Here is a 25577-nt window from a genome sequence, read left to right as displayed (position 1 = left end):
TAGAGCCTTGGCTATATGTAACCATCCTTTTGCTTAGGCTACACCCAGTTCAACTACACCAAAATACCCAGAGAGTGAGACTCAAATCATGTTTTAAAGCTTCCCAGGTAACCTCCAATTGTAGCCAAGGTTGAGAGGCAGTACTATGTGGAGAAACAATGTGACGCTAATTTCACAAGGGAAGATCTGCCACCATGTTCCACTAGGACCCTCATGGGACATAATCAGCTTCTATTTTTATTCCCTGCAAGTATGAATAGACAGGGGAGGCATCACAAAGAAAGCATTAGTGCTGGGGCGATGGAACTACACACTTCCACGGATGCACTTGTATTTCTGTGATGACCTTTGCCAGAGTTCTAACAAGAATTTTTTTTTTTTTTAATACAGAATACAAACTTGTGATTTTCTGCCTCTGCAGGCTGTAACTATTTTCTTCTTCTATCTTAAGGATTTTTTTTTTTTTTACTGTGGTGAAACAAAAGTAAAGCTTATTCTCAACCATTTAAGTATACAAGTCAGTAGCATTAATTATATTAACTATTGGGCAACCATCACTTTTCAAAACTTTCATCACCCCAAACAGAAACAATTAAGCACCCACTAACTTACCGTTCCTCTTCCTCCCAGCCCTTGGTAATCTGTGCCTCTATGAATTTGCCTATATATTTCATATAAATGAAGTCCTTTTCTGTCATACATACATGTAACACATTTTGTTTATCCATCTGTTAAGACACATGGCTTGTTTCCTCTTCTGCTATTGTGAATAATGATACGATAAACATTGGCACACAATGTTTCTGAGTCAAGGAATGGAACTACTGGGTCTTATGGTGAATTCCACGTTTGGCTTTTTTAGAAGCTGCTTACAGAAACTGCACCGTTTTACATTTTCACCAACAAGGTACAGGGTCCTAGTTCCTCCATATTCTCACTTGTTTCCATTTTGGATTAGATTTTGGACTACTAGGTGTGAAGTTTTGTATCTCACTGTGATTTTCATTTTATTTCCCTCATGACTAATAATGTTGAAAACCTCACGTAAGGATTTTTGTAATTTTTAAAGTGTCTGAAAGTATTCTTAAATGTGTTACAATATAAGTTTATTGTAGAATTTAGACTCTCAATATAAATCCAGTGAAAACTAAAATTTGTTGAACCATTACGTTTAGTATTTTGATTTGTTTTCCTTTCCTGGACACCTGCTTCACTATCCAAATATGAGGGTAGCTGTCTGGCCACAAATGAAAAAAGAACCCAAGAATGATATGGAGAGGCTATCAATTAAAACTGTCACTATGACAAGAAACCTGAAGGTTTGGGAAATGATGCACTCTTTACACCAAGTTTCAGTCTCTTCTTTTTAACTCAAGTGTTCTGAGGGGAACTTAAGCTGTGGGTTACTTCCAGGTTAGAAATGTTTTAAGCCTCCTGATTACAATGAGATAGAATCTGAGCAGAATAAACAGTAAGCTCTCACATTCTCATTTCAGCGTTTGCAAAGATTTTAAAGCCCCCTTCTTTTGCTCATTACTCACCCCTCCACTTTCATTCCCCACCCCTGTTTAATATTAAACATTTAACTATGGTTAAATAGCATTTTTTGGTATTACTCACTTTAGTTAAATGAAAAATTATGTATCTTAATTAGTGAAAAGCCAATACTTCAACCTGGGAAAAAAAAGCCTGTGGTGACACATTGGACATGCTTTGAATCAGTATATTAAGGAGACATTCATACATTTCAAGAATTGCTTAAATTCTGATATCCAGATTTAAGCTTGTGAACATATGACTTTAAACATACAATTAAAGCTATTCATAATTTGCTATTCTACCAACATTAAATTACAGTTACTTTGGAGCATAAGTTAAATGGTTTAAAGTAAGCCTGTAACATACCTGCAAAACACCTTCCTAACTCATACATGCAAATTACTTCTCCATGTAAGGGTCTCATCACTCTAACCTCTAAGTTACCTTGCTCCAGAAGTGACTACTCTAAGGCTTACTGTGGTCCAAAGAGAAGGAAGAAAAAAAAAAAAGTAACCAGGACCAATAGCTAGATATATTAAAAAAAGATGGCACAGCAGAAGGGAATGCAATTCTACAAGTGCAAGCCCTCAAGAAGCAGCATGTTATATGATAAACCCCTTCTTTAGAAAGGTATCATTTCTATCACTGATACCAGAAGCTAAATTAAATTATATAGCATGCCATCTTCAAGTAACAGTTGAGGCAATAGAGTAAATGCAGAGGCATCACAATGAATCCCACTTAACACCACTATACAGACCAACACTTCTCTACAAATTATATGTCTGACTGCCAGTTAAATACAGTTTTAACTCATAGCTTAACAATTAAGGGTCATACACTGAAGCCAATACATATACCTGGCATTTCAGTCTAAGCTATTCCATGTACATAGCTGAAATCAATCACAAAGTATGGCCTAACAAATGCTAGGGGAAATTTTTTAAAGTAGTTTTTACAAGTATTAAACTTATCTTGCACACTGAAGTCATCATACATACAGGGCAAAGTCAGAGCTTTTATATTTGAGTTTATTCTTCATTTAACTTTTAAAACACTACTATAGTTGAATATTAAAACAAACAATAGCAAGTAGTGAGCATATTATGATTATAGTCCTTCACTCAATCACTACTGCAAATAAAATGCCAGCAGTGAGTGTTATTCACTGGCCCCATTAGGAGGTCTGACACTGAACACCACCCCGAGGATGATGTTCATCATCCTCATATGCTTCTCCATTGTAATGGCGCCGTCTTTCCTGATTTGGATCAAAGTCCACTAGTTCTACCTGGTCCATTTCATCAGTCTCTTCTACTTCCTTCCTCTCAGGTAGGAGTTTTTCCAGCAAAGAGAGTTTATCCGGGGAGAGAAAGCCATTCTCAGGAAAGTTTACCTATAGTAAGAAATTTCTACTGTAAGTTTAAATCACACTTCATCCTTAGCTCCTTCAACAAATTTCCATTGACCCATTTTCCCCAGGAAAAAAACATGAAACCACACAATCTTCTGGTAGATCTGCCAATCCCAGGTTAGATCACATGTTCTAAAAAAGCATATATCATCTACTATTCTGAACTAGAGTTCAAGCTAAGGTCTTAAAAAAAAAAGATCCTAATAAAACTACACTGTAATGATCACTTCTATTCAGCAAATACATTTTAATAGGAGAACCCATCCTAAAACACATTCTCATTCCTTCTAATGGATAATTTAAACAAAGCTATTGTTACTTAAAGATAGTCCCACCCAAAGATGTTTTCAATAAATGTTAAATTTGTGGGTCTGAGGCCACTCAAATTTAAGACTGAGGAAAATGGTTGGGTTACTTTAAGAACCAGAGCATTGCAGTATTTTGCCAAAAATCCACACCACCTAACATGCTTCTGTTCAACTTTAAGATTCCAGTCATAGCCTTTCATTAGTAAAATACCCACTTGCCACCCCCCCCATCTTTAAATAGCCAATAATGATGCAAACAAACCAATAGCAACTTGTTAACAAAAAATGTTCAACATAACAAGAGTAACATTATATCTAGATAAGGGAGAATATAAACTTGGTTTCTAGCCATTCAGAAACTAATTGCTACTGAATTTTAATAAACTAATCATTCTCAAACATTCCTACAGTACCGTATAGCTTACCTTAAATTCAATGATTAGGCGACCCTTTTCATATGGTCTACGATAAATTGGCATGCCTTCATTTAGCACACACTTGATATCTCCATGCTTGACAATCTGACCTAAAAACATTGAAGCCAAATTCCTTAAATACAGTCACACTTTTACAAGGCAGGGAAAATAAAGAACAGAGCAATGTCCTAGCTAACTGATAGGGGTAAATTTATGTGAAATGATGCTGATACCTTTCATTTATAGGTTTTCTAGGGGCTTACAAAAGAGCCAGGAATGCACGATTTCAGCTCAGCTCAAGGACAGACATGTACCGAGCAACTTAAATGCCACTTTCCTCCGTGCCTGTACTAGCTACGAGCAGACAACGAAAACACTAGAGTAGAAACAGACGCTCATCTAGTTACTGTACCTGGATGAGAAGTGATGACTATGGTTCGGTTGTCAAGAGTAGATATTGGCTTTTGGAAGCCACACAATGCCTCAACCAGCTGTATGTCCATACACATGAAAAGGTCTTCTCCTCGTCTGTACAATGTAAGTACGGCATATACTTAGATCTTCAAACCAGCAATGATTACAACTACCAAAGTAGGCAATTCTGTTCTCTTAAAAACAAATGGTATCTTTCAAAAGATGCCCTTTCTTCCCCATTCTTTTTTGTTTCTTTTTGATAGGTATGAAGTGGATTTATTTAGAGAGAAACATATTCCACAGAGTGTGGGCCATCTCAGAAGGTGAGGAAGGCCTCTTCCCCCTTCTTAAGAGCTGAGAACTGGGAACAGCAAACATATGGAAACTGCCAGCACAGTTTCCTGGACAAGGCTTCAGAATCCCTCCACACACTGTAGGCAGTGGAACAAACCTGAGGCTGAGTCCTGGATAAGTTAGGGTCTATGAAATTAAATAAAGGGGATATGGCCAATTTCAAGGGGTAGTAATTTATTGATGTACATGAATTAAGTAATACAGTGCCTGGCACACTATGAACACTTTTTTATATTTAATAACAACCCACTTCTTCCTCCTCATGCTTACTTTCTTTTCCAATTCATATTAATGAAATCTTTTCATCAGGCAGAATACTCTCCAGAAATACTCTTGTTGAGGATTTACCTCAAATGATAGCATCAAAATTCTGAGCTCGATAGCATTTCCCATTATTCTTGAGACACTATTAATCTAAAACCTGTTGCTTCAGATGTCATTCCCAACAGACTTACTGGAACCCTACTCCAGTCTTATGTTTTATAATTAGCCATTGATACATTATTTAACACGGTTAAATTTATAGTGGCGCACAAGAAAGTTATCATAAACACAAAATTATTTCCTAACAATAGACGTGAATTAATATATTACAGCTTCTTACACAGATGATTCTAGACATTTATTTAAAATTAAAAGCAACCCAACTTAGCATGAACTCAGGACTGAAGAAACTGGTGAAAGCTTCAGGGTACTTACTTCAAAACTAACTGCTTATAAAAAAAAAATTGGGGGCAAAGTTTTGTCTAGGGATGTTTCTCCTACTCTATTTATACTTATACAACACATCTCCTAACTGAAGAGGAGAAATCCAAAATTAGGCAACAAAATCCAAATTAGGCAACAATTTACCTAAATTTAGACAAAAAAAATAAATGATTTTTGGCTTTAGCTTCTTCTAAGATTGAAACATTAATGATTAACAATCATTTATAAAAGACATATATAGTCTAACTTTTCTGCTATACTTTTCTAGGTTATTTCTAGGAAATGTATTCTAAAAGTAATGAAAAAGCTCATTTATATCTGAGGATAAAAAACCAAACCCAAATATGCAAGATGTCGGTTTGAGTATTTGATAAAAGTTTTTACCGAGTAAAAACAGCATGGTCCTTCTGATCTAAAACGATGATAATATCTCCTGGCTCCAGTCCTGGTTCTTGGTCTCCTTCACCATGGAATGTTATCTTCTGGCCATCTTTCATGCCTAAATACAAAAGGCTAATTTTACACTCTTAACATCTAAGCAAGGTCAGAATCTCTACTGAAACAGAAATGCACGTTTGTGCATGAAAAAAATGTTCAAGTCTTTGCAGATGCTAAAGTTTTACAGAATTTACCAAAAACGCCCACATGCTTATTGGATCAGTCCAATTTCTTACTGAAGAAAGCTATCATAGTGGAGAACACAAATTCTAGAGGCAAACAAGTCAGGCTTCAAATCTCAGATCTGCTATTTACTACTAGGCCAGATTACCCTGGGGAAGCAAACTGCATAACCTTCCTAAGCATAAACTTTCCCACAGAGACCTATGTCCTCCATCTGGGCTCTTGTGAGGACTAAAGAAAAAGGTCTATGCTGGCACCAAATCAGTGACTGACAAACATAACCATAAATGTTTTTAACTATTTCATCACTTTAAAAAAACTTAGGGCTTCCCTGGTGGCGCAGTGGTTGAGTCTGCCTGCCAATGCAGGGGACACGGGTTCGAGCCTTGTCTGGGAAGATCCCACATGCCGCGGAGCAACTAGGCCCATGAGCCACAACTACTGAGCCTGCGCGTCTGGAGCCTGTGCTCCGCAGCAAGAGAGGCCGCAATAGTGAGAGGACCGTGCACCGCGATGAAGAGTGGCCCCCACTTGCCGCAACTAGAGAAAGCCCTTGCACAGAAACGAAGACCCAACACAGCCAAAAAAATAAATTACTAAAAAAAAAAAAAAAAAAAAAGTCCCCACAATCACATTAAAAAAAAAAAAGTCAAATCATTTCTATTAAGTCTAACAGAAGCATAAATCAGACTTTCTTCCTTCTATTGTATTAGCAGTAACATAAAATCTAAAAATTTAAAAAATATGTAATATTTATATTGAATGATTTTTAGTCCTCTTTTTTGTTTAAAAAAAGAGGATAATTAATTATGGTTGGGTACTTTCAGACCACGTGGTTATTAGTGTCAAAAATAAGGAAGTTTTTCCAATCGGCAAACACTTAAAAAAAAATTAATTAATTAAATTTATTTTTGGCTGCATTGGGTCTTTGTTGCTGCGCGGGCTTTTTCTCTAGTTGTGACAAGCAGGGTCCACTATTCGTTGCGGTGCGCAGGCTTCTCTTGTTGCAGAACATGGGCTCTAGGCGCGTGGGCTTCAGTAGTTGCAGCATGCAGGCTCAGTAGTTGTGGCTCATGGGCTCTAGAGTGCAGGCTCAGTAGTTGTGGTGCACGGGCCTAGTTACTCTGCGGCATGTGGGATCTTCCCGGACCAGGGCTTGAACCCGTGTCCCCTGCATTGGCAGGCGGATTCTTAACCACTGCGCCACCAGGGAAGTCCATCCAACAGGTAAACGCTTCTTAAAGGCCAACACATTTACTGAGATTTCTTCCCTCTGGCCCATACACCTTAGTTCAGTAAGGGCTTACTTAGGCAACTAACACCTCTTTAAACAGAACTCATGTGTTTGCAGATGATTTCACTACAGCAGTAGTGCCAGATTTCCTGAACCAATGATCACTGAGGTCACCCAACAAGAGCAACTTTGTTTCACTTTCTATTATGGAAAGTATTAAACTTACATAAAATAGCCAACAGTACAAGAAGTCCCTATATATCCATCAATATAGATCCAGTAATTACCAGCTCATGACTACTATTTCATATATTACACACCTCCATCCACATTCCCTACATATATTTCATTTAAAATCCAGACATACCAATTAACCCAAATACTTCAATATATACCTCTAAAAAGAGAAGGACTTAAACCAAAATATCAGTATTACACACTGACAAAAGTAAACATTTTAAAAAATTTTATTTATTTATTTTTGGCTACACTGGGTCTTCGTTGCTGTGCGCAGGTTTTCTCTAGTTGTGGCGCAAGGGCCTCTCAGTGCCGTGGCTTCTCTTGTTGCGGAGCACAGGCTCAAGGCAATTGGGCTTCAGTAGTTGTGGCTTGAAGGCTGTAGAGTGCAGTCTCAGTAGTTGTGGCACACGGGCTTAGCTGCTCCGCGGCATGTGGGATCTTCCGGGACCAGGGCTCAAACCTGTGCCCCCTGCATTGGCAGGCTGATTCTTAACCACTGTGCCACCAGGGAAGCCCAACAATCTGTCTTTAGTCACTCACAAGGCAAAGTAACTGTCTCACTACACTAGTGAAGCAGTTAAACTCAGCTAAGTTTTGCTGGTTGTTCCATTAATGTTAAGAGTATGGGCAGGGACTTCCCTGGAGGTCCAGGGGTTAAAACCCCACGCTTCCACTGCATGGGGCACGGGTTCAATCCCTGGTTGGGGAACTAAGATCCCATAGGCTGCGGTGTGGCCAAAAAAACGGGCAAGTGCAGCATTCATAAATGGCTTCACTTACTACTAATGCCCTCCTGAGTACATACTGTTGGTAGCAAGGGGGGAATCTTACCAGAGAGAAATTCAAACCCTACTAAACAGGGACCAATTAAGGGGAAAAAATGGAGGGAGGGGAGTACCATGATTCACATGGGTGAATACTATTTCAGGAGCTTAAGTTAATGTAGATGTATATTTTCTAATAATAGTTTCATTTTAAAATAGCAAAGTCTGAAGGAGCCAACCATGCTGATTATTTCAGAGTAAGCAGCACCATTTATTCTGGGGCTATACACATTTCTAAAATTTCTACAATGAGTTTGTACTGCTATAATACATTTTAAAGCATTTTTAAATAAACTAACAAAATTAAGGAATTGGCAAAATAAAGTAAATCCTAATAATAAAGAAAATTTTAAGTTATAACCCAAGAGGCAGAAACTGACGTATGCTTACATAATCTGTAAAAACCATTAGAAAGTAACATTCATAGTCTAAGTTCTTACAAATAAGTTAATAAATCAAAATATACCTATTCCTTACTCCAACAGTAGTTTTAAACAACTATAAAATGTAACGTTAATATAATTTGCAATAGCACTCAAGAATTGAAAATAGAAAGTGGCTCAGAACTCACCTTTGTCAATATGAACTTCTAGAATTTTCTTCTCTCGAACTATCTTCCTTCCATTGCAGCTTTTACATCTATCTTTAGGACTGATCCGCTCCCCATGGCCCTGGCACTCCATGCAGACAGACTGAATTTGCTGAACCATTCCAGGTCCTATCTGATGAATTCTTATTTGCATTCCAGTACCTCGGCAATTGGGACAGCACTCTACCGCTCCTTTCTTACCACCTCGGCCTAAATAGTTCAAAAAGAAATTATGTTTGAATTTAGTACTGGACATGGTGACAAATGTTTTAATGAGACAGTTCCTAAACACTCCACTTCATTAATATTTTCAAGGTCTGATGGAATGCCGCTATAAGAATCTACAATTCAGCCTTTTTATTTGATAAAATATCGCCACAATCAGCTTCAGTTATCTATAAACATCTTGATTGCTATTTTCACAAGGAACCATTTCAGAATTCTGGATTTTAAACATGTGCTCCCAAAGCACAATTCTTAAAAGACTACTTTAACTGTGAGACGAGAACATTTTAGAGTTTATTTTCTTTAGAAAATACCATATTTCCAACAAATAACTTGTATTTATTAGAAAAACACCTTAGAGGTTCACAGCCAATAATTTGACAGCTGATACACCAAAAGAGGATACTATCAAATCATATTACAGATTATGAAGCCATTGGAATGCCTCTGAAGTTCTAGAGGATAGGAAAGACTCATCTCTGAACAGTGCTGAGAAAAACAGACACCAAATTAGATCTGTCCCACCTGCATTCAAAATACACATATAAAAATGCTGATAATTTGCTAATATTTCTCTAGGAGGTGGATTCAGGTGGTTTTCGTACTTGCACTCTTCAGAATTAGGTAGTGCAATATGTCAGTTTTATATATCCAGAACGGCTTCAGTTCCATTTTCAATTATATTATGAATGTTAAGACATACCTTCACATTTGTCACAAATCACATTCTTTTGCAGAGCTAGTTTTCTTGTTGCACCATTATATAAATCTTCTAAGGTTACTGTGAGTTGATGCACAACATTTTTACCTACAACAAAACATTGCACATTAAAAATCTAAGATGCTGAATCTTGTGTTCTGCACCATAAAAACGGTAAAGGATAATGAAAGATGAGCCCTACAAGGGTACACTCTAACTGTGGTGTAATTTCAAATAAGAAACATCCGGTGAGATTAAGTAATTTGTATAAGGACGTAGTTACGGCCATCCTACATTTTACGGCAATCAAAAACGTTAACTGCAAAAATCACTTGAGAAACCTCATGTTATTTAAATAGACATATTTCACAGTAAATTAACCCGAACTGTTTTTCTGTCCTAATATATTCTTTGAGTCGTTCACTTATTATATTGAGTAACATGACCAATTACATCGTCCAAAAATTCTTCAGCACACTAAGTTCCAAAAACTAATCAAGTTTGCCCAGGGAAGCTGACATATTTTTTCAGCACTAACTGTTTAAAGGCTAGATTTCTCGGGCTTCCCTGGTGGCACAGTGGTTAAGAATCCGTCCACCAATGCAGGGGACACAGGTTCGAGCCCTGGTCCGGGAAGATCCCACATGCCGCGGAGCAACTAAGCCCGTGCACCACAACTACTGAGCCTGCGCTCTAGAGCCCGTGAGGCACAACTACTGAGCCCGCACGCCACAACAAGAGAAGCCACCACAATGATGAGTAGCCCCCGCTCACTGCAACTAGAGAAAGCCCACGCACACAGCAACAAAGACCCAACGCAGCCCCCCCAAAAAAAGGCTAGATTTCTCATCCTTTACCATAGTGCTGTGCAATAGAACTTCCTGCAGTGATGGAGATGTTTTGTATCTTGTGCTAGCCAACACAACAGCCAGCAGTCACACGTGGCTATCGAGCACATAATTATGGCTACTGCAGACTAAGTAACTAAATTTTCATTTTTCTTTGCAGTAATCTAAATTTGATGTGGCCAGTGCTACAAAAGAGTGACATATCTCATCTAGGAATGGGAAGTGGAAGGTGGAGATCATCTAAGAACAGAGGCTACAGAAATGTAGTCACCTGCCAGATAGGTAGTAAGTTCCCAGCCAGTGATTCTCCCGCAAGGACTTTATCTACCATGAAATACTGCCTTACGCTTAAGTGAAAGAAGCTCTTGAACTTCCTATCTGCAGAACATGTCTAATGAACATTTTTAGTTACCAATCAAGAGTGAAGTGCCATCAACTATAACTTGTTCCTAGATCCACTTTTCTGTTCTGTATCACAAATACTATTCCATGTAATTGGTTCCGGCACGCTGAAAACCCCTTCTTACTTTAGCCTTACAGAGTATAAAGCTTCTTAAATTTAAGCAAATATTTTCCAATATCACACTAAAAAAATGACCTTGTATTGATCTAAGCCACACAGTAGAGTTTGCCAATCAACTGACCTTGACTGAAAATTGTTTTAAGGTAAATTTCTTAAAAATAAATAAAATACACCCCTCTCCTTTTAAGAGAATCTGAATAAACAATTTCCAGTCCTTCTGAATCCAAAAAGGCTCAGAGAAAATTTAATGGTTTGCCCATTCCTTCTAGAATGGGCTCTAACCATTAGTCCTTGTTTGTATGAACTACACTGGGAACAAAGTTAAGATTAACTCTGACCAGAACACTGTACTTCTATAAGCAGTATCTCCACACCCCAGAAACCACATTTCTATTAAATGTTAAGGGCACATATTTTGATATAATAAAACTGAAGCAAGATTAAACAGATAGCATGCTATTTGGAGGCAACGAACCTGTGTTCCAATCAAGACTCTGATGCATAGCTATATATGACCTTGACAAAAATTTAGCATTCTGAACCGTAATTCACTTTCGACTGAGTAAGGCCACTGTACCTCCCATTGAGGCTGAGGGGTGGGGGTGTGCGGATTGAGAATAAAATAAAATCTGTGAAAAGGGTTTTGAAAATTATGCTCCTATACTTCATTCCTTTAATGCTTGATAACAGCACAGAAATCCTATGTACCCCAAGAGCTTTACAAGCACTCACTTGTTAGCACTCGATTGGCTTAGCTATTTTTAGTCTCATCAAATCTCATTTTTAAAAACTCTTACAACATTATGCTAACAAGTAAACAAGCATTTAATAGGTGAATTCTCAAGAATTTACTTTGACCAACGGCTAATTTTAATTTGCCACACGTGAACTGTCATTCTTACCTCTCCTTTCTCTCTGCATTCTGCCTCCTCCTCCAAAAAACATATCAAAGATGTCCATGGGGGAGCCAAAACCGCCACCTGCTCCACCTTCTTTAATTGCCTGCTCTCCTCCTTTGTCATATAATTCCCTCTTCTTTGCATCAGAGAGCACTTCGTAAGCTTGAGAAATCTGTTTAAACTGTTTCAGAAAAGGGGGGATAAATTTCACTCAAAAAACTCAACTGTTACAAAGCACAGCCACAACATTAGACATACTCAATTTCATGTTGTAATGAAAATACCGTACACCTGGCAAGAACTATTCAGCTACGTTATGAGTGTACTACTTGCCTTCTCTCCTTCATTTGGATTCTTATCAGGGTGGTACTTCAAGGCCAGTTTCCTGTAAGCCTTTTTCAATTCCTCTTGGGTGGCATTGGGTTTGACCCCCAAAACATCATAATAAGTGGTTTCTTTCACCATTTCCTACAGCCTAAAATAAGAAAGTTTAATTTTAGCCGACTTTCAACTGGTAGTTTTAATGAATAAAATTTAGGCATAGAAATCTGTTCTCTGAGAAACCTGATTGTAAAAACGCCGCCTTCCCTAAATTTCACAGAGAAGGTAACAATTCCTTTGGTAATTTAGCCATAAATTCTAAGACTAAATATAAGTTAATAATTATCGGGATAATTTAAAAGCCTCCTATAGCAGCTGGTTCCCACTCTCCCACCTGAAAGCTCCCATACTAACGCGACTATTGTCTGGATTTTTCCTGTTTCCCTTCCCAACCAGCGACAGAGGGCAGTAAAGAAGAGGAGCACTAAGAGGTTCAATCCACTATCATTATTCTTGATAAATCATACACTTCCTAGAAAAGACATCTGGGCACAAGGCGGGGAGGCAGTGTTTTATGAAACTAAGAAACCAGCCCCAGAAAGCAAGCTCCCCTCCCCCTCAATCCTGAGGCTGTTTCTCAATCATAGGACGTATAGCTCCTCTGCTTCGACCGCCGAACCTCTCTCGCCTCCACAAGCCAGCGTAGTTTACACGTTAGGTTTTCCCCTGCACTCAATGCCGACCGTTAGGAGTTCCTTCCTTTCCCCTCCCACCCAGGATGAAAAGGGTGGGAAAAGCCCAGCACTCAACAAAGCGAAGGAGGAGAGACCGGAGAAGCGAACGCCGCAGCCTCCGCCCGGCTCCTCCCGCAGCCCCTCGCCCCCTAGCTCCTTCTGCGCGTGCGCACAGGGTCGCCCACCACCACCCCCACCCCCACCCCCACCCGCCCGCCAGCGAGCGCGGGCGGAGGGAAAGACGGAGGCGGCAGGTCCTTGGAGACCCCTGGCTAGATAGATAGGGCGTGGAGAAAGCTCCAGAAAGGGTCTCGGGCCCACTCGCTGCGCGCCGGCGAGGGTTGCCGGGGTACCCCCACCAGCCCTCCAGAAGGAGAATCGTGGGTACAGGAATCGACAACCCTCCCGCCCACGCGGAGCCAACCGCCTCCCGACCGCGGCTCCATCCGGCTTCCCGGCGCAGCGAACGGCACCGGCCTTGGTACGAGGTGAAGCCCGAAGGCTGAAGCTCACCGGTGAGAGGGCCGATGCCGGTGTGGGGGAGCGGGAAGGAGCGCGTTGCCGTGCGCAGCTCGGGCAGGCGCCGCTCCTCAGCCTTTCCACCGAGCGTTCTGGAAAGTTCCGCCTGAAGCGCCGCAGCCGTCGTCTTTTGTAGCCGAGCGCAGGCGCGTCACCCGCCGGAAGTCCCGCCCTTCCCGCCGCTGTCACCGCCCCGCGGTTGCCTGGGCAACGGCGCGGGGGTGCTCGGGCTGGGAGGGGCTGTGCGCAAGCCTGGGTCTCCGGCGTTTGTGGAACTTTCTGGAGCCCTTTCCTCCACCCAGCGAGTGTGGGAGTGCGGAAGTCTCGAGCGGGAGCGGGGATTACCTAAGAGCGCTGCAGTTTTGGGTCAGCAAGGGGTTCCCAAATCTGTGGGGCCGCCGCCGCTTGCGAGAGCGCGGAAGATTCGGGAACTGGGCCCCGGGCAGGGGCTGTGCGCTGAACAGGAACCTCTCAGAACAAAGCCTTTTGCCGCACCTCTTCCCCGCCGGCGCCTCGTTCACCTCTTTCGGCGTCTCTAACCGGCTTAGTTTTTTAGCCTTGAGATTCTAGGAAGCCGCCGAGCACGAAATGCTGAGCAAGACGGGCCGGGGCCCCAGAGCAATCACCCACGCAGTCCAAGGCCTCGTAATTCACCAAACTGCGAAGTTGGAAGAGCTCTTAGTGCAAGTCCAGACCCGTATACACACGTTATTTGCTTTGGGCCTTGCCATACATCGGGCTCAGGCAGCGCTCAATGGGGAAGCGTTTGCATTACCTTGGTGCAAACCGTGGGCCTTGGAGTCTCTCTGGCCAGGCGTTCACCGGGTTTGGCTAGCGGGGGACACAGTAACACCAAGAGTGGCTAACTGGCAAATAGTTTTAATTATTTGACCTAACGTTTAAGTCCTACTAGTCTGTGAATCTGGATCTAGAGTCTGCAGAGTGAGTCCTTCAGGCTTTCAAATGTTGAATTCGGGACATAATGGAAGATGGGGTCTGTCTTCCTTGTTCAATAACAAAACAAACACAGGAGGACCTAGCACCAAGGAAGATGGAGATGCAAAGCTGAAAAAGCCCGGTTCACTCAGACTTTAGTAGGGAGACAGACAAGTCAAAGAACTGTAAGGGAACCCTGTTAATCTGATGGAACAGGGAAAGCTTCTCTGGGAAAGTGGCAGTTGAGCTGAGTTGTGAAGAAAGAAGAGTATTCCCAGCAAGGACAAAGTGCAAGGGAAGGCTAAGATTAAGGTGTGAAAGAATATGATGTTTTTAGGAAATTGCAGGTACTTGAATATAGCCAGAGCTGAGAGCTGGAGTGATGGAAGGTGAGGCGTCAGAGCTAGTTGGCAAACACCTGTTGGTGTATGTTACTGAACTAAGAATTTTGAACTTTACCCTGGAGGCATCCCCATACTTATCAGTTCAGCCTTATCTCTTTAAATTGTAGCTTTGTGCATTTTCCCAAATGCACTTTTTCACCTGTTTGTGCTTGTGGTACGGCTGAGAAACACCTAACGTTTCTTTTTTTTTTTTTTTTAATTTTATTTATGTATTTTTGCTGCGTCGGGTCTTCGTTGCTGCACGCAGGCTTTCTCTAGTTGTGGCTAGCAGGGGCTGCTCACTGCGGTGGTTTCTCTTGTTGTGGAGCCCGGGCTCTAGGCGTGCAGGCTTCAGTAGTTGTGGCTTGTGGGCTTCAGTAGTTGTGGCTCGTGGGCTCTAGAGCGCAGGCTCAGTAGTTGTGGTGCATGGGCTTAGTTGATCTGTGGCATGTGGGGTCTTCCCGGACTCGGGGCTCGAAACTGTGTCTCCTGAGTTGGCAGGTGAATTCTTAACCACTGGGTCACTAGGGAAGTCCACACCTAACGTTTCTAATCTTAGATGTTACCTTCTCAATTATCACCTCAGGTATAAAGGGTTTTGTTTTGTTTTCTTAATCTTCAGTCACTAAAACTCCAGTGCTGTCAGGCAGCGAGCTAGGGCTTGATAATATAAAAATCACGTTAAGTCGTTTTCCCTGCCCTCAAGGATAAATGTTGACAAAAGAAGAGTATTGGGGTGCCAAGTAGGGGGAACCTTGCACCATCCAGATGAGTATCCCAGGCGGAGAGACCAACAGTTGTGAAAACATGAACAATTAATAGAGAACAGTAAACAAACAGCTAATAAATATCGTCCATGTGTTATGTAGGCTTTGAAGTCCTCAAGTCCCTACTTTAGTGTAACGTGAACTGTGCGTTTGTGAGTCTAACATTGGTTAAGCATATGAAGTAAGCATCAGTATGGTGTATATCAAATCACTTCAACGGAGAGTTTCCAGAATAAATATTACCATGGCTAGTGTTTCTCAAGTATTACCATGTTTAGTGTTTCTTTTTGCCTGAGGAACCCAACTGAAATTCCCACACGTTTTAGAAACATGAAAGTGTGATACAAACATGATACCGTCTTGAGACTGAAACATTAAGACTATGAAATATGATATTGAAAATACTTTTAAAATCTGCAAGCTCTTTAAGCTTAATTCTTTTTTTCCAGTTATATATATATATTTCAGATTATTTTCGAGTATAGATTATTACAAGTTAATTATTAAGAATAAAATAAAGGGCATAAAATTTGGTTAAAAAAGAAAACTATGTACTCATTTGCTTGTATGTGCGTAGAATATTTCAGAAAGATACCCCAAAACTAGTAATATGGTTGCCTGTGGAGAGAGCTAGCTGCTGGGGGGAGGCAGATGGGAGGAAGAAATTTCACAATATACCTGTTTGTAATTTTGGAGTATTTAATCCATTTGAATGCAGTACTTATTTAAAAAATTAAACTTAAAAATGTATAAAATTCCCTCCTCCCAATTCAAGCTTTGAACTAGTAACTCATCACTCCAGAAGCAAGTTAGGTGGTTTTTAGTTGCCTTAAAAAACATCATTACATATGTTCTGTTTGACGGTTTTTCCTTCATAGAAGCTTATGTCAGTGGTGCTGAAAATAGGTGCTGCTAAATATCCTGGTTTTTCAGTAATAGAAGTTAACACTTTTAAGAAGCATTATTTACATAAAATACAAAAAGATAAGCAGTAATTTAGAATGTGATCTTTTTTGGTGCAGAAATAAGATCATATTATACATGCTGTTTGCAATTTGCCCTTTTGGCTTAATTTATTGTCATCTTACCATGTTAGGATAAATAGTCTAGCTTGTTATTTTTAACGAATTTATAGTGTATGGCATGCAGGCACTATATTTAACCATTCCCCTATTGAGCATTTTGGTAATTTCCACTGTTTCATGAACACTGCTGCTGAGATATTCTCAAATAACAGCTTTGGGCACTCATGAAAGTATTTCTGTAAGACAGACATCTGGAACTGAAATTGCTGTGTCAATGTGAATGCAAATATAAAATTGAATAAATAACTTTCCATATCAGTTTGTACCCCTGTCAGCAGTGTATGAGTGGACCTTGCCAATGTGAGTTCTGTCTTTTTTTTTTGTCTTACCTTAAAGGTTAAAAAGTGATATCTGTTGTTTTAATTTGACTTTCTTGAATTGTGTGGTTAGCATCTTTTAAATGTTTACTGACTCTTCTTCTGTCACCCTGTCTATTCCTCTCATTTGACCATTTTTATGTGGTGTCCCTCCACTGTTTTAATGCTATATAATAGCACCTTCATCTGTGATAGATAGTAGGTGTTAATGTGTCGTGTGTTGCAGTTATTTTCTCTAGTGTTTTGTAGCTTTTGACTATATATGTGTATATATTTGGACCATATAAAGTTTTAAATTTTTATGTAGATAAGTTTCAACTTTTTCTTTTTGGCTTCTTATTTCTTTTCTTCTCTCTTCTTTTCCCCTCCTACTTCTCCTTCATTTGCTATGTTTAAAAGACTTCACCAATCCAACATTATAAATATATTCTCCCAGGTGTTCTTCTAGCACTTTCATCGTTTCATTTTTCATATTTAAATCTTTGTTCCACCTAGAAGTTCTTTTGGTGAAAGGACTGAGTGTTATTTGTAATTAACTGAGCTTTATCTTTCTCCAGATGGTGAGCTAGTTTGTCTAAATATTTTAATACTCTTTCTCCTAACTCATGTGAGATGCCACTTTTATTGTGTACTGAATTTACTTAAATTTAATGTCTGGTAGGCCTCTTTCTCCTCATTGCTCCTTCTTTTTACAATTTTCCTGGCATTTTCTAGTATTTTTCTTCTTTTAGATGAGCTTAAGAATGTTTCTGGCAGATTACCCAAAATCCCAACGTGATTTTGATTGTCATTACAGTGCTTTTATATATCAGTTTGGAAAGAACTAGCATGTTTATAATGTTGAATCTTCCTCTCTGTAAACAAGTTATATTGTACATATAACTGTATATTAATTTTCTTTATTGTGTTTTATGCTTTTTTTAAAATTGAAGTACAGTTGATTTACAATGCTGTGCCAATTGCTGCTGTACAGTAAAGTGCCTCAGTTATACACATACAGACATTCTTTTTATAATTTTCTTTTCTATTACAGTTTATTGCAGGAGATTGGATATAGTTCCCTGTGCTATACAGTAGGACCTTGTTGTTTACCCGTTCTACACGTAATATTTTGCATTTACCAACCCAAATTCGCCGTCCATCACCCTCCCTCCCCCCTCTTGGCAACCACAAGTCTGATCTCTATGTCTGTGAGTCTGTTTCTGTTTTGTAGATAAGTTTGTGTCATATTTTAGATGCCACATATAAGTGATATCATATGCTATTTGTCTTTCTCTTTCTAACTTCACTTAGTATGATAATCTCTAGTTGTGTCCATGTTGCTGCAAATGGCATTATTTTGTTCTTTTTTAAGGCTGATTAGTATTCCATTGTATATTATGTACCACGTCTTCTTTATCCATTCATGTGTTGATGGACATTTAGGTTGTTTCCATGTTTTGGCTATTGTGAATAGTGCTGCTATGAACATAGGGGTGCATGTATCTTTTTTAATTATAGCTTTGTCTGGGTATATGCCCAGGAGTGGGATTGCTGGATCATATGGTAATTCTATTTTGAGTTTTCTAAGGAACCTCCATAATGTTTTCCATAGTGACTGCACCAACTTACATTCCCACCAACAGTGTAAGAGTGTTCCCTTTTCTCCTCACCCTCTCCAGCATTTGTTATTTGTAGACTTTTTAATGATGGCCGTTCTGACCGATGTTGAGCATCTTTTCATGTGCCTACGAGCCATATGTATGTCTTCTTTGGAGAAATGTCTATTAAGGTCTTCTGCCCATTTTTCAATTGGGTTGTTTGTTTTTTGGCTGTTGAGTTGTATGAGCTGTTTGTATATTTTGGAGATTAAGCCCTTGTCTGTCTCATCATTTACAAACAGTTTCTCCCATTCTGTAGGTCGTCTTTTTTTTTTTTTTTATGGTTTCCTTTGCTGTGCAAAAGCTAGTAAGTTTGATTAGGTCCCATTTGTTTATTTTTGTTTTTATTTCTATTGCCTTGGGAGACTGACCTAAGAAAACGTTTGTAAGATTTATGTCGGAGGATGTTTTACCTATGCTCTCTTCTAGGAGTTTTATGGTGTCATGTCTTATGTTTAAGTCTTTAAGCCATTTTGAGTTTATTTTTTGTGCATGGTGTGAGGGTGCATTCTAACTTCATTGATTTGCATGCAGCTGTCCAACTTTCCCAGCACCACTTGCTGAAGAGACTTTTTCCCACTTTATATTCTTGCCTCCTTTGTTGAAGATTAATTGACTGTAGGTGTGTGGATTTATTTCTGGGCTCCCTATTCTGTTCCATTGATCCATATGTGTGTTTTTGTACCAATACCACACTGTTTTGATTACTGTATGCTTTTTGTTTTAAACCAGGTCCTGATCATTTCATCTTAAAGATGTTATTAGACATTGTCTTCTTGTTTCTATCACGAATGGTCTCTTTTCTTACCATTATATTTTATTTCAGTGGTGTGCTTTGTAACTCTTACGAGATCACAAGTATCCATGGAGATAGCTGGAGATGACTGTAGGCATGGTAGGAGCCAGTTTCTTAAGGGCTTGAGAATTATGCTAGAAGCTTGAATTTTATCTTGAAAGCTCTTGAGAGATCCTGGAAGATTTTAGGGATGGGGTGATATAACCTCTAACAGCTGACTTTTTTTGGGGGAGTGCCTGTCAGGCACTCTCTATAAATGTTGTCATATTTTAACCATATCAACCTTGTTTTACAGATGATTTGATCATATTTACATTTTAGAACAACCATTTGGGTGCTAATGTGGAGGATGGATTCATAGGAGGCTTTTATGATGAGAGATTAGATTAGAATTGGTAAGGCCAGGACTTCCCTGGCGGTCCAGTGGTTAGGACTCCATGCTTCCATTGCAGGGGGCACAGGTTTGATCCCTGGTCGGGGAACTAGGATCCTGCAAACCGCACAGCGTGGCCAAAAACACAAAAACAAAAACAGAAACAACAAAACCCCAAAACAAAACAAAAAAATTGGTAAGGCCTACATAGTAGAAATGGAGAGGGAGGGAAATATAAATATAGAGGTAGAATCTGAAGGTCGCGTTGACTGGATGCAGAGTTGATGGAGAAGGAGTCATGGCTGACTTCCAGCTTTCTGTCCTGAGCAAGAGGTTGGAGATGCCCTCCCGGAGATGGGGAGACCTGAAAGAGGAGGAAGAGGAAGCTGTGGTGGGGGCAGAGTTGGAGGGGAGGAAAGATGAGTTGAGTTTTGGGTGTGTAGAATTACTGCTATGCTTTTTTTCTTTAAAAAGGAAAGAAAAATTTTATTAGAAAGTACAAAATGGAAAGTAAATTCTAGCTAAAATGCTAGTTTAAATGCTTGTATGAATTAATTTAAATTTCTTGCAACATTTAGTTTTTAATTGACTGTGGGGCCTAGTGGGGCTGGAATTTTTTTTTGTTTTTTTGAGTGTCAGCAGTTTGTTCTGGTTCTCCTCTTATCTCTGTGACTACACATTGTCTCAGTCTTCTTTTTTTTTTTTTTTTTTTTTAAATTTTATTTATTTATTTATGGCTGTGTTGGGTCTTCGTTTCTGTGCGAGGGCTTTCTCTAGTTGTGGCAAGTGGGGGCCACTCTTCATCGCAGTGCGCGGGCCTCTCACTATCGCAGCCTCTCTGGCTGCGGAGCACAGGCTCCAGACGCGCAGGCTCAGCAATTGTGGCTCACGGGCCTAGTCGCTCCGCGGCATGTGGGATCTTCCCAGACCAGGGCTCGAACCCGTGTCCTCTGCATTGGCAGGCAGATTCTCAACCACTGCGCCACCAGGGAAGCCCTCTCAGTCTTCTTTATGAGCTATTCTCCCTTTCAACTCCCAACCCTCAGTTATTTTTTATTTTATTTTATTTTTTAAAATTTATTTATTTATTTATTTTTGGCTGCGTTGGGTCTTTGTTGCTGCGTGCGGGCTTTCTCTAGTTGCGGTGAGCAGGGGCTACTCTTCGCTGCGGTGTGCGGGCTTCCCATTGTGGTGGCTTCTTTTCTTGCGGAGCACGGGCTCTAGGCGCCCCCGGGCTTCAGTAGTTGTGGCTTGTGGGCTCAGTAGTTGCGGCTCATGGGCTCTGGAGCACAGGGTCAGTAGTTGTGGTGCACAGGCTTAGTTGCTCCGCGGCATGTGGGATTTTCCTGGACCAGGGCTCGAACCTGTGTCCCCTGCATTGGCAGGTGGATTCTTAACCACTGTGCCACCAGGGAAGCCCTGTTATTTTTTAAATAAACTTTTAATTTTAGAATAGTTTTACATTTATGGAAATGTTGCAAGGATAGTACAGAGAGTTCCTGTATACCTGGCACCCCGTTTTCCCTGTTGTCAGCTTCTTAATTAAAATGGTACAGTTGTCACAACTAGTGAACTAGAATTGTTACATTATTATTAACAAAAGCCCATTCTTTTTTTAAATTGAGTATAGTTGACATATTAGTTTCAGGTGTACAACAGAATTTGATATTTGTATACGCTGAAAAATGATCACCACAGTAAATATAGTTACCATTCATCACCATACAAAGTTACAATTTTTTTTCCTTTTTAAAGTCCATTCTTTATTCTGATTTCCTTAGTTTTTACTTAATGTCCCTTTTCTGTTCCAGGACCCCATCCAGAATACCACATTACTTTTAGTCATCATGTCTCTTTAGGCTTCTCTTGACTGTGACAGCTTCTCAGATTTTCCTTATTTTGGATAATCTTGACAGTTTTAAGGAGTACTGGCCAGGTGTTTTGTAGACTGTCCTTCAATATGGGTTTGTCTCATGTTTTTTTCATGGATAGGCTGGGTTTATGGGTTTGGGGGAGAAAGACCGCAGCGGTAAAGTGCTAGTTTCATCATATATCCAAGGTACATACTGTGAACATGACTTATCACCGTTGATGTTGACCTTGATCACCTGGCTGAGGTAGCATTTGCCAGATTTCTCCATATTGTGAAGTTACTCTCCCCCCACCCCCGCCACCTTTTTCCATCCTGTACGCTTCAGAAGGAAGTCGTATTCATCTTGATATCGTCAGCATGAAGGCATGGTCTGGCACAGAGTAGTGTTTGTTGAACTTAATTGGTTCCCTGTTATTTTGTGAGTCTCACTAAAGTCCTGGCAGATAATTTTCTCTGTTTTATCAATATGAAATAAAAATGAGTGAATTTGAGTAACTTCCCGAAAGTCACACAGTAAGTGGTCAAATTGGAATTTGAACCCAGTCTTTCTGAATGCAAAGCCTGTGGTCTTTACCATTCTGGCTTCACAGAGACTTGTATTTACTTTGGCCATCTTCCCTAAGTACTTGTAATACAAAAGTGTCTATAGATAATGTGGTTAGATCCTTGGTTATATGGAAATTTCATTCTTCTATAATTCATCTTTTCAATTTAAAGTTGTACTTTAGACTTCTTAGCCTCGAAAAGGGGAGACGTCTGTGCCCTGTATTGCTTGATCCAATTCCAATGGAATGTCTTCTTTTTAATTCCCTACAGAATTGTGGAGGGTGGGTTGCAGCAGGGCCATACTGAGAAAATGGATACCAGTTAAGATGCTATTACAGTAGTATAGGACTGGCTATATAATTTGTAAGACTCAATGCAAAAGGAAAACATAGGGTCCCTTGTCAAAAATTATTGAGATGGGAATTCCCTGGCAGTCCAGTGGTTAGGTCTTGGTGCTCTCACTGCCAGGGCCCGGGTTCAGTCCCTGGTTGGGGAACTAAGATCCTGGAAGCCGTGTGGCACAGCCAAAAAAAAGATTATTGAGAATTTCGAGACAGTGACAGCAGAGCATTAAACCTAGCATGGGGCTCTTCTAAGCATGAGACCCTGTGTGACTGCACATCACACAGCCATGAATCTGGCCTTGCAGTAGAAGCAGTAGGCAAAGAGGGCCAATATTAAAGCTGTGGGAGTAGGATTGGAGAAGAGTGGTAACGCAAGATATTAAAGAGGTAAACCTACAGGGATTGATTGATGATTAGATGTGATAAGCACTTACAATCTATTGGTTGCTCTACAGGGTGTATAATTTTAAAAACTTACATAAAATTTTACTCTTAAGTTGTATCTCTGTGTGATCTTGGGAAAATTACCAAGCTTCTCTGAGTATAGTTTCTTTATTGGTAAAGTAGAGACGAAACTAACTTTACTGGGAATGTGAGAATTAAATAGGATTATAAGTGAAAGTTCTTTGTAAACTCTAAATTTTGTAAATTCATACCCTTTAGCTCTGCACCCTTCTTAGTGAGCCTCCCATCTCCTTCCCAGTTTCATCTCCAACAGCCTACCTTCTCAACTCGTTTTCTCACCACCTCCTGAACATCCCTTGTACTTTTCTGCTTCCTTAACTTTGGTCTCATTCATTTGTTTAATCAACAAGTGTGTATTGAGCATCTCACCCCCCTCGAGGCTTTGTTTAAATATCACCTTCTCAATGAAGCCTACAATGTCTACCCTATTCAAAATCACAATCTGCTCTTCCTCTTTAGCACTCCCAATCCCCCTTAACTTTTTTATATAACTTCACACTCATGACATAACAAATTACTTACCTATTGTCTCTTCCCGCTATACCGTCTTCCCAATAGAAGTAAAATTTCATTTAGATAGAGATCTTTGTCTGTTTTGTTTTATGATGTATCCCAGGCATATAGAACACTGCCTGGTACAGAGTAGGTACTCAATACAAGTTTATGGAATGAATGAATGAATGAATATGCATTGTGCCAGACTTTAAGCCAGGCACCAGGTAGATAGTTGTGAAGAAGCAGAGATGGTTCCTGCCCTCATGGACCATCCAGCCTAGCACTATAGTGGTTTTTCTGCCTGCTTGGGCTGCCCTCCTGCAGGAAATGTCAGTGACTAATTGCTGAGTTCAGAGTAGGCTTTCTGCTCAGCAGTGAGCAGTTTTCAGATAATTTTGCTTTTAAGTTTTAAAAAAAAATTCTGATAGGAAGAGGGGGGAAAATAGCAATGCATTCTCTCTAGTCATTCTAAGTTAAAAGTCAACAATTTTCCCCAATGCAAGGCAGAACAGTATCTTCTTTAAAGCGCCGGGCCTTATAGATTGTTGAAAGAGGTCATGGAGTATAGCTAGTTTACTTTTTCGTTCTTTCTTTTTAACCTGAAGAAAGATGGTTGTAATTTTTCATGCCATTGACGAATGAAAAGATGTGCAGTAAACATGTTTATTGCTGTCTTTTTGTAAATTGTAAAATGCTTCATCCATGAGATCTTGACCTATTTCTTCAGGTCCTCTATATGCAGTTGGTCAATATGAGTTTTTATATTGCTAGAACTCTTTTTTAAGAAAAGAGGGGAAAAAAGAGCTCAAATTGAGTGTATTTAAAAATAAGCTGCTGACCCAGCACACTTAAAACAATGTGTCAGCAGCTATTCTTTCTCTCACTCTGTTCTCATACAGGCAACCACACAATCTGTGGACCGTCCAAGGCTGGGGGGCCTACCTGCAAGATGGAATAAAGAATTAAGGAAGAACACTGCTGCACAGGTATGCAACTGAACTAAATGATTTTTAATATCCCTTCCAAATGGAGACGATTGAGCTTGATAATTTAAACTCCCAAATCCTGTTTGTCCTCATTTATTTGAATAATCCAGTTGATAACATTTTGTGTATATATGTCTTCTAAATAACTATTTTAATTCTTCACCTCACTTTGCTATCAAATATCTTCTAACTTAAGTTTGATATTCCACCTTAATTTCTTTCTCTGCATGTAAATTCTTATGTAAATATGGATTATTTTTGCCCATGATCTTTTTGTCAGAAAAAAATTGATGAAATGAAACTCTTGTGGAAGTAGCCTCAATCTATTGTAAAAAATTTCTGTGGTGTCCCATGAACCCATGATATGATGTAAAAAAATTTACTCTGCAAGATTTTTATTATTATCTTGCACTAGGTAACAACTTAACTTTGTTTAACAATTGTTGTATTGTGAATAAACTCTACAAGATCCTCAACAAAACAAAGAACAATACAAAATAATAATTCAACTCAAGCAATGACCCCTATGCAAGGTCTCCTCTAATGCTTTTGACTGATTTATAAGCCCTCTTGTGTGCTAACATCACCCTGTAGATACACTTCTATCATAGCATTTATGTAAATGTATATAATGTATTATAAACATTGATGCCAATGTCTTCTTTTAGAAAGTGTTCATAGACATTTCCAAGGATACAAGAAAAATCTCCGAAACAAAAAAATCACACACACATACACACAGGATGCCATAAATTAAAAGTGCAGAGAATGAAGAAATAAAAACATGGCTAGAGACAAAATAGAGCCAGGGACAAAGCTAAAAATGCAGATAGGAATGACCTTCACATTTGCTACAGCTGGACCATGAATTTGTCTCTAAGCTGACAGCCTCATTGGTCCTACAATTCGTGGTGTCCATAGGTAAAAAACAAACCTGTTACTCTGGAGAAGTAGAACTATTCCCAGAATTGAGATCAGATTGGACTGTCTCCCAGAGATGCTCATGAAGAGAACATTGTGTTATATGAGGAGCAGTGTCCTTGACAGCATCCCGGACAGGGTGTCTAGTTCACAAGGATGCCTCTTACAGCCTGATGGCAGCACACCAAAAAGGGATTCAATGGGTTAAAGCACTGTTTCT

At 39.7% G+C, this 25577-nt stretch overlaps 2 protein-coding genes across 3 annotated transcripts in view; one reads left to right on the top strand and one right to left on the bottom strand.

Annotated features, from left to right (window-relative positions):
- Positions 1–2552: 2552 nt before the first annotated feature.
- Positions 2553–13559, bottom strand: DNAJA1 (DnaJ heat shock protein family (Hsp40) member A1). The gene is made up of 9 exons (XM_068551905.1): positions 13425–13559; positions 12190–12331; positions 11860–12037; positions 9590–9694; positions 8644–8871; positions 5538–5652; positions 4090–4205; positions 3687–3787; positions 2553–2935 (listed from the first exon to the last, which is right to left on the bottom strand). Exons 2-9 carry the CDS (start codon positions 12319–12321, stop codon positions 2717–2719), a joined length of 1194 nt encoding a protein of 397 aa, XP_068408006.1. The 5' UTR covers positions 12322–12331; positions 13425–13559; the 3' UTR covers positions 2553–2716.
- APTX (aprataxin) overlaps positions 13211–25577 on the top strand; it is a 41654-nt gene continuing 29287 nt past the window's right edge. The window contains exons 1-2 of one of the 2 annotated variants that reach the window (XM_068551911.1): positions 13211–13392; positions 24350–24436. The gene's annotated coding sequence lies outside the window, so the exon portion shown is untranslated. Of the gene's footprint in view, positions 13393–13681; positions 13797–24349; positions 24437–25577 lie in introns of those variants that run through there. The other variant, XM_068551910.1, reaches the window with a different exon arrangement.

This window comes from Eschrichtius robustus, chromosome 10 (genome assembly GCF_028021215.1).
Source record: "Eschrichtius robustus isolate mEscRob2 chromosome 10, mEscRob2.pri, whole genome shotgun sequence".
In the NCBI taxonomy this organism is placed as follows: domain Eukaryota; kingdom Metazoa; phylum Chordata; class Mammalia; order Artiodactyla; family Eschrichtiidae; genus Eschrichtius; species Eschrichtius robustus.
The sequence above is the reverse complement of the archived record's forward strand: the minus strand, read 5'-3'. Positions and strand labels throughout refer to the sequence as shown.